Below are 15,603 nucleotides of genomic sequence, written 5' to 3'. Positions count from 1 at the left end.
CGCTCCGGCCTGTTTCAGCGGCACCGGAGCAAGAAGCAGCTTCGGTGGGAACAGTTCAGCACCGACTGACGCGGACAGCTCCCTGCGCTGCTGTGCGCAGGCGCGGCGCGGGGCGGAGATTATGGGATGTGTGGTTTGAGGTAATAGAGGTGGTTAATTTCAAGGGAGCACTTAAACATTATATTACATTATTATTAATATAAAAAAATATTATATTTTATGTCATGTTATATTTAATTATAATTTTATTACCTTAGTGACACACAGTGCAAATAAATTGACTTATAAAGCACAATTCATGTATAACTTTGTTTAAATTAACAATGGAAACTTCCTCTGAGATTCTAAAAGTCATAAATATAACATAAATACTAATTAACTTAGACATGAATTGATGCATTTATGTTTTTTTATGTGTTTGATATTAGCTGTCTGTGTTAACCAGACAGTCCCTCACTGAACCCCATTAACTTCCTGCTACCTGGGATTAAACTCTGTACATACACATGCACATTAATGAATATTCAGTCAACATGAACTTCATTTAGTTACTTTTATTGCATTAACTCACCTTTAACCACCATTTTAAACTAGATTACAATAAAGTAATTTCTAGTTTCCTGTTGCTTCAATCCCTGTGAGGACATATACCCATGAAAAGGTAACGGCTGTGCTGCAAATCACAGCGTGATAGCCGGAGATGAAAGTTAAATTGTCACTTTGACAGTGATGCAGACGTCTTAATGGCTTCTGAAAGTGCAGCAATCTTTGTGAGGTGCTCCCAGAGAAAATGCAAATACCCACTCTCAAAGTCACAGTGAGAACGGGAGTTATGTTGGGTTCTTTTGAGACTACTAAAACAAAACCAGACTACATTCTCTGTCCTTTCTCTCAGTGGTTGAAACAAAGATCTTCACCAAGTGTAATTTAAAGCTACAAAATGCAACTTTTAAGAGTTGAGAGATTCAAATATTTCACATCTCACCTTCAAGTATTACAATAAATAAAAAGCTACAGAAATTTCCACACAAGCATAAGAATTTTAAATGAAGGTAGTACCTTTGCACTGGAGAAACAAAGATACCATTAATTCATCACGTGAAATATTTACTGTACATTCTTCTGTGTGAGTATTTGCTGAATTCCTCTCCAATAATCCCGCCAGCCCGAAGCTTCTCCTCCGAGGATAAGCTGATAATTTCACCCCAGGCTTTCCTCGAGTCCACGATCACATCAGAGATTATAATGAGATGAGCCGTAGAGCAGAGAGAACAATCATGTGTTGAATCATAAACAGGGTCTAAAAATATCTGTCGCTGCTGGGAAATGTTTTACACTGAGAGAGGAAGAGTTGTTTTCGTGTTGCAATTATGCAGATCACACTGGGCTCTATAATGCAGATGTGTCAAATGATGAAATAAAGGAGCAAATAAGCAAAAATACAGGTATAAAACTAGGTATTACAAATATTATTAGAAGTATTATTACTTCAGTTTGGTGAAAAGATGCATTAACATGTAAACCAACCTTCATATTTAATGTGCAAAAGGATGTCTGAGGATTAGAGGTAAGAAATCACAGCACAGGCCTGTGGCTCATACACAGATACACAAAACACACAAAATGCAAAATATAAAATATAAAAAACACGTTTTGCTGTTTCTTTTTTAACAGCAGGAAAAATCACAGGTGCTATTAACAGCAGTAACAATGGCTGCACACTGAGCAGAGCCAGTTCCAGGGTCTTTATAATGTAGATGAAACCTGACTGGAATATTTACTGGGATTGATGGGAAGCTGTTCTCTGCTTGTCCTGCTCTGTGTGAAAAAAACTGTAATAAAGACACAAAAACTGTTCTTGTTTATGATCTTTATTGAATTTCATGTGTTGAATTTCAAACATTTTGACTGTTTTTAGTGCATTTCCTTTTCAGGCATCCCTTTTAAAATCAGTCCTAGTAAACTAGAATACTATTTAGTGTGTCGTAATGGTTCAGCAGCCTGAAAATCAGAGCTGGGAGAGTGTCAATCAGTCATCATAACATTACCCTCAAACTTTCAAACAGCATGAACATCAGGTTTTCATGGTGAGTACACAGATATTCTATAATAATCTGATTTTGGCAACTGTCTGTAATTAAGTGTGTAATGAAATTTCACAGAAAATTGGTTCACATGTGCACAAAACTGCAAAAAAAAAAGGCCAGTCTGACCAGAAAAATAACATATTAAAGATTTATTTTATTCAATATTAGCCATAATCAATAGGCATTATCATGTCCGTAGAAATCCAGGTGCAAAGTATCATTTAACATATACCTAAATTAAGGTATGTTATTCTGTTGTGACTCTTCTCTATGATGCATCTGGTCATTTTCTTTCACAACAACCAAACACAGAAGTTATCAATTTCAGTTACCATTGAAATATTACTGGAACAGCCAGTAGATCAACACGGTCCTTTCAAATCAGCTTAGAAGTTCCCCGCGGTCTCAGACCAAAGATGTGGTACTCTCTGGATTGATCCGAACTGGCCTGGTGCTCTTCCTGAGGTCCTGCAGCTGTTTGGCCGGCTTGCCCACTCCCTCCTCAAACCTTCGCTCCACCACCGGCAGCACAGTGTCGTGGAGAAAGGTGGCGTTCTGCAGGATGAAGGATTTCTTCTCAGGGTCCTGCTCACAGCGGACGCTGTAGTCCACATGCTGCACGGCCACCAGGATAATCTCATGTAGGCTCTCCAGCAGCACCATGTGCAGCTCGGGGAAGTACAGCTTCAGACCTTCCTCCAGAAAGCTCATCATCTGTTTTGTGAAGGCCACGATGGTGTAGCTCAGGTTCACCCAGCAGTCATCACCAGTGTACTGCTCGAAACTGCCCATTCCACAGCTGCGCATCTCGTCCTTCAGAGGTAAAGACAAATAAAGTCAGTTCAGTTGATGAAAGATTGATTTGTTACAGCTTCTACATTAAACCTGTCATAAACACACAGTATTAGTTTGGAAAAAATCATCTGTACATAGGCTGACATCACTACTGCTGAAATATTATATCATATAATATATAAAGTAGATTAATGGAATAATAACCAAGACTATGCTCATTGAGAGTTTAGTTTCATAAAATAACACAAGAAAAACACAGAAGCTGAATTCACCTTGAGTTTGGCCAGAGCCTCTGGGGTCATAAGGTTCATCCTCCTCCACATCTCCTCAGAGTTTCGGTGCTTAGTGGCTTCGATGATGATTTCTTTGTAGCTCTGCAGAGCTGCCTTGATGTCTTTGACCAGCAGAGACTGCAGAGTGAAGGTCAGGTCCAGGCCGATCTCAGTCAGCTGCTGACAATGTTCTTTAGCTACTTTAACACACTCGGCAGCGGTCGACAGACTCTCCTTACTGTCAAACACCTGGTAAAGAATAATTTTAATTAAAATAACAGCACGTTAACAGACTTCTGACATGCTGCGCCCTCTGCCTGCAGTGTGTCAGACTGTCACCTCTCTTTTATATATATATATATATATACACCGGTGTTCACCGGTATATATAGTGTAAAATGCTATTTGTAAGTTAAAAAAAATTTATATACCCTGCAATTACTATAAACGTGGTTAAGAGAACCACTTCAAAAACTTTATTTCTGAGTTTAAGTACAAAAAAGACACATATTTACCAGGCTGTGACTCGTCTGTCTGAGCCTCTTCCTACCTGCTTGCTGAAGGCGTCCACAAATATCCTCATGGCTGATCTGGACCAGACCACGAATGCGGAGTAGCAGCCCGTGTTCCCTGCAAAATCCATCTCAAACTCCTTGGCCGTCTCCAATACACTAGTGAAGAAGATGTTGCAGAGTTTGTGGATGTAGAGCAGCGTGGCTCCTTCGATGCGAAGCTGCCGTATGGCTGTCTGAACCGCAGCGGCACGATTCTTCAGAAACAGCTCACACGCTTTCGTGGACTGGCCTGCACCAGAGCAGGAAAAGAATTAAACCAAAAATCTAATGAGACAGGGCAGATTTTTACAGCATGTATGTTATAATTATAAATTTGAACATTTTTAAAGTACATGCTATTTACAGGATTTTAAATAGGTCAATATTATAGCACATTTCTAATAAATATCATAACATCTGTTGGTTTTTCACCAAAAAACTAAACTCATCTAAATACAATAAATAAATACAATAAAATAAATACAATAATGTGGAGAAGGTTTTGAAACACTTAGACCATAACTCAGGAAGATAAAATGTACAGAAATATCATATCTGAATGGTAACATGATTCAATTTCAACAAGTTTAAATACTGAGGAAAAGAAGTTTCAAAGTCAATTTATTTTTTTTATTTCTGCAAAGTGAATTTGAGCTTAGTATTGTGCTGACCTTAAAGAAAAAAGCTTTTTAATAATGAAAATGTGTTTTTTTTTTTTTTTTTTTGAGAACCTGGAGCTTGGCTGATAATTTGGAAAAACAGATTTAAATAAATATGTATGAATCACTTGTTATGTATTTAAATTCAGCAACATCAAAAGGTCAAAATCAGACAACGAGTAATTTTTTGAAAAGTTTTGAAAACAGATCTATTAAATGCTAGAAAAACGCACAACAGCTCCTGAGAGTTATTGTAGTGAATTGTGTGGAGACATGGTAAAGTGTGGAAAAGAGGACCTAGTCTGATTAGCTGGGACACGGCCCTCCTGGTCGCTTTAGGTCCTCCACGAAGAGACCGATCTGGAGACAACTCAAACACCAGGACCTCCGTCAGCTGCCGCACCCGTTCGTCTACCTTCGACCGCAGCTCTTTGACCTTTTGGGTTACAGGCTGATCTTTGAGATACTCGTTGAGTTTGTCCAGCAGGTCCACAGCACCTTCAAAGTCTCTCTGGGCAATACACACGTCTAGATCCTCGGGCAGCTCCTGGATCCACTCAAGGCTGAGATCCACACTTTCTTCAGCATCTGCCGGCTCATCATCATCTTCATCAAAAGGATTGGTGGACACCTCAGCCCTCACAGGAGAGGCAGGGATCTCCTCTTCTTTCTTGTGTCTGTCCTTGGTGACGTTATTCTTCTTGGTTTCATCCAGAATCTCCAGCCACTCCTTTTTGATTTTACTGTTCTCCGCCTGGAAGATGCGACTCTCCGGGAACATGAGGATCTTGAACATGTCCTTCATGGGAGGGTTGTCTTTAACGTTGACCACCGCAAAGGTCTCCAATTCGTACAAGGCGTTGTATTTATACTTCACTGTGCCTCGGCGGTTTGCCAGCCAGGTGGCAATTAACAAGCAGTCATTCATCAGGAAGGCGTGGACCTTCTGGATGGGAGACATGTTGTCTACATCAAACTCTTGAAGGTCACCATTGTAGATCAAGTGCCTCCCTGGGGTGTCCATGATGTTTTTACCCCCATCCACTTTTTCCAGCAGGGAGGTGAGCGTCCTCTGCTTCAGGTCTTCTGTTTCTTTGGGGAAAGCTGCCTGCATCTCTTTCGAGGTCTCATCCTTGTCTGTGGACAACAAGGCCTGAGTGATGCTCTCCATGATGCTCTTCTGCTCTGTCAGGATGTGGCTCAGCTGGTACATCTCACTCTCCAGGTAGGAAATCTCTTTGGCCGTTTCGATAAACTGCCTGTAGTTTTTGTAGACATTTTTCTTCAGGTTTTGAGCCGTTTCATCGGCCAAGTTTTGGATTTTTTGACGATGCTCCTGCAAATCCCTGTCGCCATCGGACTGCTGTGACAGCTGCTTTACGTAATTTTGCGGGTCGAAATTAGGCGATTCGAGCAGTTTCCGGAGTCGGTTCCCCGTTTCCGTCATCTTCTGCCGTGTGTGTTTAACTATTAACACAAAATGTTGACAAATGAAGTGTAAACGCAGACAGAGAAAGAGTTCATCTAATAACCGAGTTTCACTTCCGCTAGCAACCCAAACAGGAAGTCGACACCCTGAAACGTCACGTGATCACGTGACATTTTTTAATATTTGAGTTTATGTTTTTAGTAATTTAATCACTAAACTACAGAAGAAAACTCCGGAGGGATTATAAATGAACTGAACATATTCAGGAATACTACATATCCCAAAATTATTATTTTTTTAAACAACGCGAGGGTTTGGTTACGTTTGCGAGAGCGGAAACAACATGCATAACTATCAAAATAAAAGTAATAGAAAAGCTTAATTGCAGGTGCAGAGTATTAGGATGTAGACAAAGAAACTAAATATTTTTCTTCTAATTATGTAAAATGTGATTCTTATGTAAACACACATAAAAACTTCAAATATCTATTGGTCTGCAGCTAATATAGAAAAATGTCAATTTGGTGCCAATGTTGCCACTTTGATATCCACTGTATCTCACCTCTCTGATTATATCTTATCATATATTATTTTTGCTATTACTCTGTTGGTGTATTGTGTGTTTTTGTACTATATCTTATATTCATTCTGTCTTGATGTTATTTAACATAATTTAATATTATTTATACAGCATTAATATCTTTCAGCCAACAGTGCTCATTTGTTTTAGAAAATTATTCAGCAGTCAGAAATAATTAAGATTAATTACATTTGGTAGTTTGTACTTTACTGTGGTCAGAAAAATGTAATTACATTTTAAAAGTAAATGTATTCATTATTAGTGCTGTGAGCAATAATTAATAATACTGAAGAATTAATGTAGCATTTTACTGTAGCTGATTAAAGTTATTAGATATCTTAATCTAGTGGTTCCCAACTACATGAAAAACTTATAGTGATGCAGTTTATGGTGAGAAAAAGAAGAAAAAAACATTTTAAGCTTCAACACTGTGCTATCTTTTATAAGCTTAGGGGCTTATTTAATGCAAATTCCTGAATGGAACAATCACAATCGTGATTCAGATAAATGCAACTAAAAATATTTACTTAATCAATGTACAACTGGCAATATAACTTAAATTGTACTTCAGTAAAGTGCTTGCATAAATGGACTCAACCTACTTTTCACAGCTTCACGTCTTTTGTAAACACTTATGGCATCAGTTATTTTATTTTGAAATCCTTAACGGAAGTTATACGGGTGACACCTACTGACGCGTAGTGTTGGCGCTAGCTTCGGACTGACAGTTAGCAAACAACCTCGTTTAGCATGAAGATATGAGTGTTTTGTCGCAATCATGACATAAAACCTAGGTTTTTATGCAGATAGTACATTTTACAGACTGTGCCTAGCCTGTCGTGATGATGCCATTCGTTGATTGAGAGCTACGTTAGCTAGTTAGCTTTAGCAGGCTAGCATAAATGCTAACCAAATCTAGCTAATTGTAGCAAACCCGGTTTGTATCGCACATTTTCTTTCTCTCTTCTAACATGGATGATGACTTTCTACTCGCCATTCAGCTCCAGGAGCAGTTTGACAACGAATACCAAACCTCATTATTCAAATCAAACGGAGTTGAGGATGACGACTTAAGTCAAAACAGTAAGAAACGGAAAGTGGAGCTAACTGGAGGTGTCAGCGATGTTGTGCCCTACTGGAAGCCGACTGTTCAGCCCGAGAGGCCCTTGTCCATCGTGGACGAGTCCTGGGAGATGCTGGACCCCAGTCCCGATGTCAGGGCGATGTTCTTGGAGTTTAATGACACGTTCTTCTGGGGGAAACTCAGCGGGGTCGAGGTCAAGTGGAGCCACAGAATGACACTGTAGGTCACTTGTTATGATTTATCTTTACATGCAGTTATACTGAAAATAAAAGATTCAGATTTTTGTATGGGGTTTGGCGTGTCCTTAGTAAATGTCAGGTTTGTGAAGGGAGGAGGAGGATGTGTTGTAATAATTTAATTGATTTAATGTCTTTTCTCTTAGGTGTGCTGGTGTATGTTCTTACGAGGGTCGAGGTGGACTGTGTTCAATCAGACTCAGTGAACCTCTGCTGAAGTTAAGACCCAGAAAAGACCTGGTGGAGGTGAGATGGACAATTACACTGATCCAGAATTTTGTCCAATACAGATGGTGTATGCTGGTGTAAATAAGACAGAAACATATTTTTTATTTATCTCATATCTTTCTCTCAATTTCATATGTGTTGTGCACAACAAGAGCTTAATTATTAATTTTCGTTCTCTTCTGTCTTTGTTTCGACAGACTCTCCTCCATGAAATGATTCACGCGCTGCTATTTGTGACTCAGAACAACAGAGACAGAGATGGCCATGGCCCTGAGTTCTGCAAACATATGAACCGGATCAACAAGGCCAGTGGGACGAAAATTACTGTAAGTGTATAATCTTAGATCTCATTGATAACCTTTATTTTATCAATGATAATGTGAAAATATCACCTGGATCAGCTCTCTACCTTTTGTCCTCTTATCAGATCTACCATAGTTTCCACGATGAGGTTGATGTATATCGGCAGCACTGGTGGCGATGTAATGGGCCGTGCCAGACACGAAAGCCCTACTTTGGCTTCGTGAAGAGGGCCATGAACAGGGCTCCATCCTCTCTGGACCCCTGGTGGGAGGACCACCAGAGAACTTGTGGTGGGACTTACACCAAGGTGAAAGAGCCTGAAGGATACGGGCAAAAAAAAAAGAAGGACGGAAAACAGAATGGGAAGTCCTCAGAGAAGAAGGCCTCAGGAAATGAAAAGCTTTCAAGTACAACAACAGGTGATGAGCTTGTTTATTTGCTGTGTTTTTCTTGTTTTTAACATATTTCTGATAACTTTTTCTCATCTCAATTATTTGGCGAGATGTCACTTTAATTTGTATTTCTTCTCCCCTCAGGGTCTGGATCACAGGATATAAGGAACATTATCCCCTTTAGTGGCAAAGGCTTCCTACTCGGAGGGAAGTCTCAGTCCTCCAAGTCTTCCTCCCCATCCCACAAACCACTAGTGCCTGTTGTGAAAACGTCTTCTTCCAGCCCCATCCCATCACCCAATAAACTCTTCACCCCTTCATCCCCAGCTAAAAGTCTCACCTCTCCTGTACGCTATGGCCTGGACAGTCCAACCAAGGGAAACTCCATTATACCAACAGCCTCTGCTGGGCAGAAGCCCCCTATAAAGAGGTCTATCAGCAATACGCGGGTTTTTGTCAACATCAATGGCTCACCAGTAAAAATCCCTAAACCTCGCAGTAGCAGTAGTAGTCAAGGAACAGATAAGACCAAACAGAGGTCTATTCAAGACCTGTTTCGCAGCACAGACCGGAAATCAGTGAGTCAGTCCTCCATTGCAAACACAGACACTAAAAGAGACTCACTGTCATCACCAAAGAGTACTGAGAGTGCTACCTCTGCTTCTTCCTTATTTCCAAAACATCAAAGTTCTTCCAGCACATCCAACCCTAAATCCAGCCATTCAAAGTTTCCACCTGTATCATCAACTGAAAGCAGCTCTGCTGAACCAACACAGTCCAGATATTTCAATGGTTCTAACTGTGACGGGATGTTAGGTGCTGGTGGTGCAGGTCAGAGGAAGAGGCAGCGAGATGACAGCGGCAGCTGTGCCAGCATCTTTGACTTCTTTCAGAAGACATTAGCAAGCGAATCAACAGCACGGAGGGAATCGATAAAGACAAAATCACCTGCAATGCAGCACAGAACTGCCACCTCTACTACCACCTCCTCATCCACTTCTCCAGCTTCTCTTCATTCCTCTGCAGGACTACACAGTGTCACCTCCTCCTCCTCCTCTTCCTCTTCCTCCTCCACACTGACAGTCAGCTGTCCCGTGTGCCAAGCGAAGGTGCAGGAGTCGAAGATCAATGAGCATCTTGATTCTTGCCTCTCCTGAGCAAGAAGGAGCAGGTTGGGAGGAGCATCACGTAGAAGGGTTGTTGCAATAAAACAGACTTCCAAGCGGTGAATAGAAGTTTGCTGTGTTGAGATTGAGTTGTTTTCTATGTGGTTGTTAGTGTTACCTCACTAATAATGTAATAATCACGAAGTGCCTGACTGAGGCCTTAGTTTTCCAAGAGAAGCAGGGTTTTATTGATAATGTAAGTTGAATTAAGCCAGAGATGAGCTCCATTCCTGCATTCATGTTTTAACTCTTGAATATTTAAAATCTGTCAAACTGATCAGGGCTCTGGTCCCCTGGAGTCAGAATCGATCAGCATGACGTGAAAACAGACCCGCTGTGGTGAAAATTCAAAAGCTGCTGTGCTATGTGGAGTTATTTCTGCCTCCTCTGAGGGTGGATGAGTTGACTTTTTTTTTACTAAAGTCTGATGTATCCTCCACCTCCTCAGATGTGCATCTGCTGCCCTTCAGACAGCAGGAGACTCTGAATGACCTCTGCTGATCTCTGGGTATCAGATTTCACACTTGCAGCTTTTTATCTTTGCACACTGCAGCTATCTGCAGACTCAGTGCAGTGTGAGAGTGTGTGATTGTGCCAATCAGAGCTACTGCAGCAAAACTGAAGGTTTACAGGCATTTGTTGACATTTTAGATTATAGATATTAGATTATAAATTGGTAATTTTACTGCTAAAACAATAGAACTTTTTCTGTATGTTCCACTTTTATGTGTTGTTTGTTTTAAAGGACATTGCCAGATATGTTCAGGATTTGTTGACAAATAAAACAATTTTATTCTTTAATTCACTCATTCATTAATTTTTTATGGAGTGAAATTCGTGGCTTTATCGATCAGTTAATATTATTGTTATTATTATTATCACATATGATAAAGAAAACCTCACGCTAAATATGCCCACAGTAACTACAGTAGCCCAGCATTCATGTTATTGTATGTAATTCCAGTTCATGTTCAATCTGGGGTCATAGAGTCTTGTAGACCACATCGGTAAAAACCAAAACCACCTCGAGCCCTGTAAACTCTTCCGGAGGCAGGAACAAAGGTAGTTTGGTAGTGGGCGTATCAGAGCTTGTGGGTAGAGCAGAAAGGGGGAGGAGGAGGAGGATGAGGTCAAAGGTCAGGCAGCGTGAGGCCAGCTGCTGATCTGCACTACGCCCTTCTGTCCCTGTGGGGAAGGTTGGAGCGAGGCCAGCGGCAGTGACAAAGCATGTCAGCATAAACACATCCCACTTCCAGTAGAGTCAGCTGCTGCACCATCCAGCTGCATCATGTGCAAGTAACAGCTGACAAGCAGCAGTTCAGGTAAAACTTATTAAGATCTACAAACCAAAAGTGTGTTTAAAAGTGTGCACAGGTTTTAACTGTGTGCCCGATTTTCTGTTTCCTGCTTATTGTATGTGGAAGAAGTGAGCAGATAATTTATTTATATACAGAATTTACACTGCTGACCTGTACATTTGGAAATATTATGCACAGCACAGCATCCTGCACAGATCAGCTATATCCACAGTGAGAAATGACTCCCTGTTTCCTGTCTTCAACAAAAGGATCAAGCTGTTTACGCATCTGTTGGCTGAGAATGTAAAAAGACCTGAACGTACCATTGACGTGTTCTTAGTGTATTTTTATTTTGGACGTCCATATTTCTTTGTTCTATGAACGCACGTTGCTCTGCTACAGTTACTATAACTCAGTCTGATGCCACTCCTGTTTGTCTCTAGGAGGAAACTGCAGAGGAAAACACAGCAGCTGTTCTCACCATTCAGACAAACTGACCTCCTCCATACACACACACACACACACCTTATCTCTTTCCTTTCAGACCTATTGTCTCTCTCTGACAGTGATGCATCCCAGACGAGATCAGCGCAGTGTTGTTCTATTGTCTGTTGCAGCAGCTACACAGACATGAGGCACACGTTTGGGTTACTATTTAAACTGCAGGGGAGTAAAGCTACAGTGTGTGGTCATTTGGAGATAAAATACTCATTACATGACACATCTGAAAATTCACATGTTCAAAATATTGTTAAATCTGTTCTTCTATTTAACTTGACCATGTTCAGACATATCATGTCAAAATTAATATTCAGTGCATGGTGGAAATGTCTTATGGGGCTATGAGGTTTTTAAAGTCACCCTAATATCATTTAATCTATTAATAATCAGCCAGAAAATTACATTTATTTAGCATTTACTGTAAATAGCTACCACAGAGAAAAGCATCTCAGCATAAAAAAGCAGTAAAATTAATAAAAACTAAAATAAAAAAATTAAAGATAAGCAATTTGAAAACGTGCGAAGGAGAACTGGCTTTTGTCCAAACATGTTAACTTCTCGTAAGTCTGGCCTTTAGGGGAGATATTGTCTTTCCAGCTGTAACATAAGAGGATGATCTTAGTATCAATAGCCAGCTAGTGATAATGCAAACTCATTGTGCTTTTTAGCAAGACAGATTAACACCACCCTGCTACGGTTACATGAACCCCAGGGGGTGCCGTCATAAACCTAATCCTCTGTTCTCAGGAGGCAGCGATGATGACGAGGGTGATAAAAGCTTACAGAGGAGTCCTCCTGCTGATAAAAACAGATTTTCCTGGATGAGACTGTGCAGATGTGGACTGACGGCTGGTCGCTAATTGATTTAAGAGCAGGATTAGTCTAAACAGATGCTTTGAGACACAAAGAACCACCTTGTTTCCAACTCCATTTAATGTTTAGCAATAAATGAAAAAATAACACTGAGCATTGACTTATTTTATGGAGTACTGGATTTAAATACAGACCTTAAGGTTCTGGGGTGACTTGTAACTAAAATATAGTTTAGATTAATTTAACAAATGGAGCCAAGAAGAGGAAGGTGTGCTTTGTTGATGAAACTAAAAACACTGATGGCTGAACACCATCACACTGCATCTGCTTTTTAAAATTAAACTCCACAAATTTGTTAATCTATTCTATTCTATTCTCTTCTATTCTATTCTATTAATCATATAATCCATGTTGTATATTACAACATATAAATCTGTTACTATGAAGCACTAACAAAGTGAACTAGCTAATAACAACTTTCATTCACAGTTTCTACCATTATGTTCATGTTGCTTGTTTTAATTTGTCACTGTTCAAATGAACCTTATTTTTGTATTTGTTTATTTTGTAGACATTTTGTAAATTGTATTGTTAGTATTTCTCATAAGTTGAATAAGCTAGTTATTTCTTTTGGGCTGGATCATTGTGTAGTGTTACATGTCTTTTTACACTCTATTAATGTTTGAATCATGATTTAATGATTGAACTACTGATGTCGTCGATCAGTCCCGTGTATGTTTGATCCATAAAGCTGTGATGCTATTTTTACTGTTCACTGTTTTAAACTTGATAAAATTATTTTTATGTTCATTGACAAATCAATTACTGAACTAATCAGCAACCTTCTTTAAGCTAAATAAAATGTTATACTATTTCCTTTGCTTTATTGAACACAGCAGTTCAAAGGAAATGAGTCCAATTTAATTCATTTCAGTTTAGTGATTAGAAATACAATGACTTCATCTATTTGCCTGACTGTGTGTGTCTGTGTGTGTGGTACAACACAGGCTGGTCTCTCTCTTCAGAGTGTGTGTGATGCTTTTGTTTGTTGGTTTCAAGGTTATTGTTGTGTAATTGTTGTGACGGGGTTGCAGGCCAGGGGGGCGGGAAGTGAAGCCCACCATCTGTCCTTTATTCTCACACTATTGTCCAGAGCACACACTTCATTTATGACCTCAAACCCTCTGTCTACACTCAGAAGATCTATTCAAACACAATCTTCAATTAAGACAATATAGACGTTTAGAATACACTTTTAAAAATCATGCATGATTATTTTTATTATTGATTAGCCTCTAAACACTTACTTCATCAATAAAATATCAGACAAGTGTGAAACATTGCTGTTTTTCTATGTTTCTATTACCTAACACATGATTTTTTAGTAAATCACTAATCAGTCTATTCTCTTAAACTTTTTCTTTATCTTCTGTTTTCGTGTTCAAATCACTTTGTATAATTAAAAATAACAGAACACAAAATGATAGCCTACATGCAACATGAAGGCTGTGAAAAACATCAAAACCAGAAGAAAATACAGTTTTCCTGCCACTAAGTGTTGGCAGGGAGACGCCCTGGAGCCACTGTGTTAAAAGGACAGGAAGAGGATTTTACAACTCAGCCACAGTCCTACAGTGTTAAGAACAAAACAAGGGATCAAAACAAGACCAGAAGTTAGGATTCAAAATAAAAGCTGAGAATTCTTTGTGCTGGTCTGATCTGTATTGGTCTAAAGGCTAATAATAAAGAAATCCATGTTAAAATATTGTTATCTTGTCGGATTTACATTCTAAATGTCTATGTTCTTATAATGTTTTTTAATTGTGCTTTTTTATTGTTATTGTCAGTCTAGTCAGTTGCAGCAAATAATACTTTAGAATACTAGGAATTAATTTTGATGTCAGGTGCAAACACATAATCAAAAAACTTTAGGTTAATTAATCAATTAGTCAATAGCACAAAAAAATTAAAACAAAAATAAGGATAGCTATTTTGATAACTGACTTCCAATGACAAATGTCATAACACTGACTTAACTTCTCAAATGTCATAATTTGCTGCATTTTTGTGTCATACATAATAGTTTATGACATTTATTTAAAGTTCTAGCTCGAATTAGACGACATTGTGTTAAAACGTGTTTTAGATATAGATATTTTCCCTTACACAACTGTCTTATATTAATTTTACTTTTATTACTTTTATTAAGTATCAAAACAAACATATGGGGAAAAAGTCACAAAGTCTGCTCTCCAAAATGCAGGATGTAAAAGACAGCATTTCCATGAAACTGCACGTTTAAATGCATGTTTAAATGTATACTTCATATTAAGATAAGATAAGAAAACCTTTATTAGTCACAATGTCACAATGGGGCATTTTTACAACAGCTTAAACACTAGAGTGTCAGAAAGATAGTCTGACCAAAGGAGACGAAAGACTTAACTGGCACAGTCCGAGATGAATAACCTACGAAACCTGATAGTACAAACAGTACAGTAATAAATAAAATATATACATGTAGGTACAGTATATGTAGCAGTGTGAGTATGTACAGTATGTGGATATTACTAGATAGTGTTGAAAATGTTGAAAATGTACATTGTAAAGTTGGTTTATGATTATTGCACAGGTGTAATATGAGTATGAGCATTGTTCATTGTACAGTCTGACTGCAGCAGGGAGAAAAGATCTGCGTAATCTCTCCTTGGCACAGCGAGGGTGGATCAGTCTGTCACTGAAGCTGCTCCCCAGAGCAGACAGGGCGTCCTGCAGTGGGTGAGACTCGTGGTCCAGCATGGATGTCAGTTTTGCCAGGACCCTTCTCTCGCCCACCTCTAGCACTGAGTCCAAGGGACAGCCCAGGACAGAGCTGGACTTCTTGATTACTTTGTCCAGATTCTTCCTCTCCCTCTCTGTGATGCTGCTGCTCCATGTTACCTTAATTAATTAATTTAAAATCAGAGAAGTCATCAAAAATAACTGTGAAGCGAGTCAAATTGAACGACTGACACTCTCATTGACAACAGTTCATCTTTATACTGCGGGTTTTCATTTGTGATTATTATTTATTTCACAACCAACAAACTAATTGAGAAAATGTAAAACGTAAAACAAAATGGACCCTTTTATTTTGTAGGCGTGCCGGAAGTCTCATTACATCATGACGTCTGACTTGACGTGGCGTCGCTACGTACAGAGAACGA

The 15,603-nt window shown here is 39.2% G+C and overlaps 2 protein-coding genes across 2 annotated transcripts; one reads left to right on the top strand and one right to left on the bottom strand.

The window, feature by feature from the left end:
- Window positions 1–1,855: 1,855 nt before the first annotated feature.
- On the bottom strand, window positions 1,856–5,931 carry exoc8 (exocyst complex component 8). The gene is made up of 4 exons (XM_026342005.1): window positions 4,665–5,931; window positions 3,705–3,958; window positions 3,155–3,403; window positions 1,856–2,900 (listed from the first exon to the last, which is right to left on the bottom strand). The coding sequence occupies exons 1-4, from the start codon at window positions 5,812–5,814 to the stop codon at window positions 2,493–2,495; spliced, it is 2,061 nt and encodes a 686-aa protein (XP_026197790.1). The 5' UTR covers window positions 5,815–5,931; the 3' UTR covers window positions 1,856–2,492.
- A 1,136-nt stretch (window positions 5,932–7,067) lies between these two features.
- LOC113148893 (sprT-like domain-containing protein Spartan) lies at window positions 7,068–10,586 on the top strand. The gene is made up of 5 exons (XM_026340635.1): window positions 7,068–7,679; window positions 7,843–7,942; window positions 8,122–8,250; window positions 8,352–8,646; window positions 8,764–10,586. The coding sequence occupies exons 1-5, from the start codon at window positions 7,348–7,350 to the stop codon at window positions 9,774–9,776; spliced, it is 1,869 nt and encodes a 622-aa protein (XP_026196420.1). The 5' UTR covers window positions 7,068–7,347; the 3' UTR covers window positions 9,777–10,586.
- Window positions 10,587–15,603: the final 5,017 nt, after the last annotated feature.

The sequence above is a fragment of the Anabas testudineus genome, chromosome 24, assembly GCF_900324465.2.
Source record: "Anabas testudineus chromosome 24, fAnaTes1.2, whole genome shotgun sequence".
NCBI classification, from domain to species: Eukaryota; Metazoa; Chordata; class Actinopteri; order Anabantiformes; family Anabantidae; genus Anabas; species Anabas testudineus.
This window is presented reverse-complemented; position numbering and strand designations above follow the sequence as displayed.

Bases quoted from the DNA above. Each gene is read 5' to 3' on its own strand.
- exoc8 (XM_026342005.1), bottom strand. From the start codon at position 5,814: ATGACGGAAACGGGGAACCGACTCCGGAAACTGCTCGAATCGCCTAAT. The intron at 3,959-4,664 runs GTCCTCTTTTCC...GCTCTGGTGCAG, and splicing joins GTCCCAGCTAATCAGACTAG to GCCAGTCCACGAAAGCGTGT. The intron at 2,901-3,154 runs GTGAATTCAGCT...TTACCTCTGAAG, and splicing joins AGGCTCTGGCCAAACTCAAG to GACGAGATGCGCAGCTGTGG.
- LOC113148893 (XM_026340635.1), top strand. From the start codon at position 7,348: ATGGATGATGACTTTCTACTCGCCATTCAGCTCCAGGAGCAGTTTGAC. The intron at 8,251-8,351 runs GTAAGTGTATAA...TCCTCTTATCAG, and splicing joins CCAGTGGGACGAAAATTACT to ATCTACCATAGTTTCCACGA. The intron at 8,647-8,763 runs GTGATGAGCTTG...TTCTCCCCTCAG, and splicing joins GCTTTCAAGTACAACAACAG to GGTCTGGATCACAGGATATA.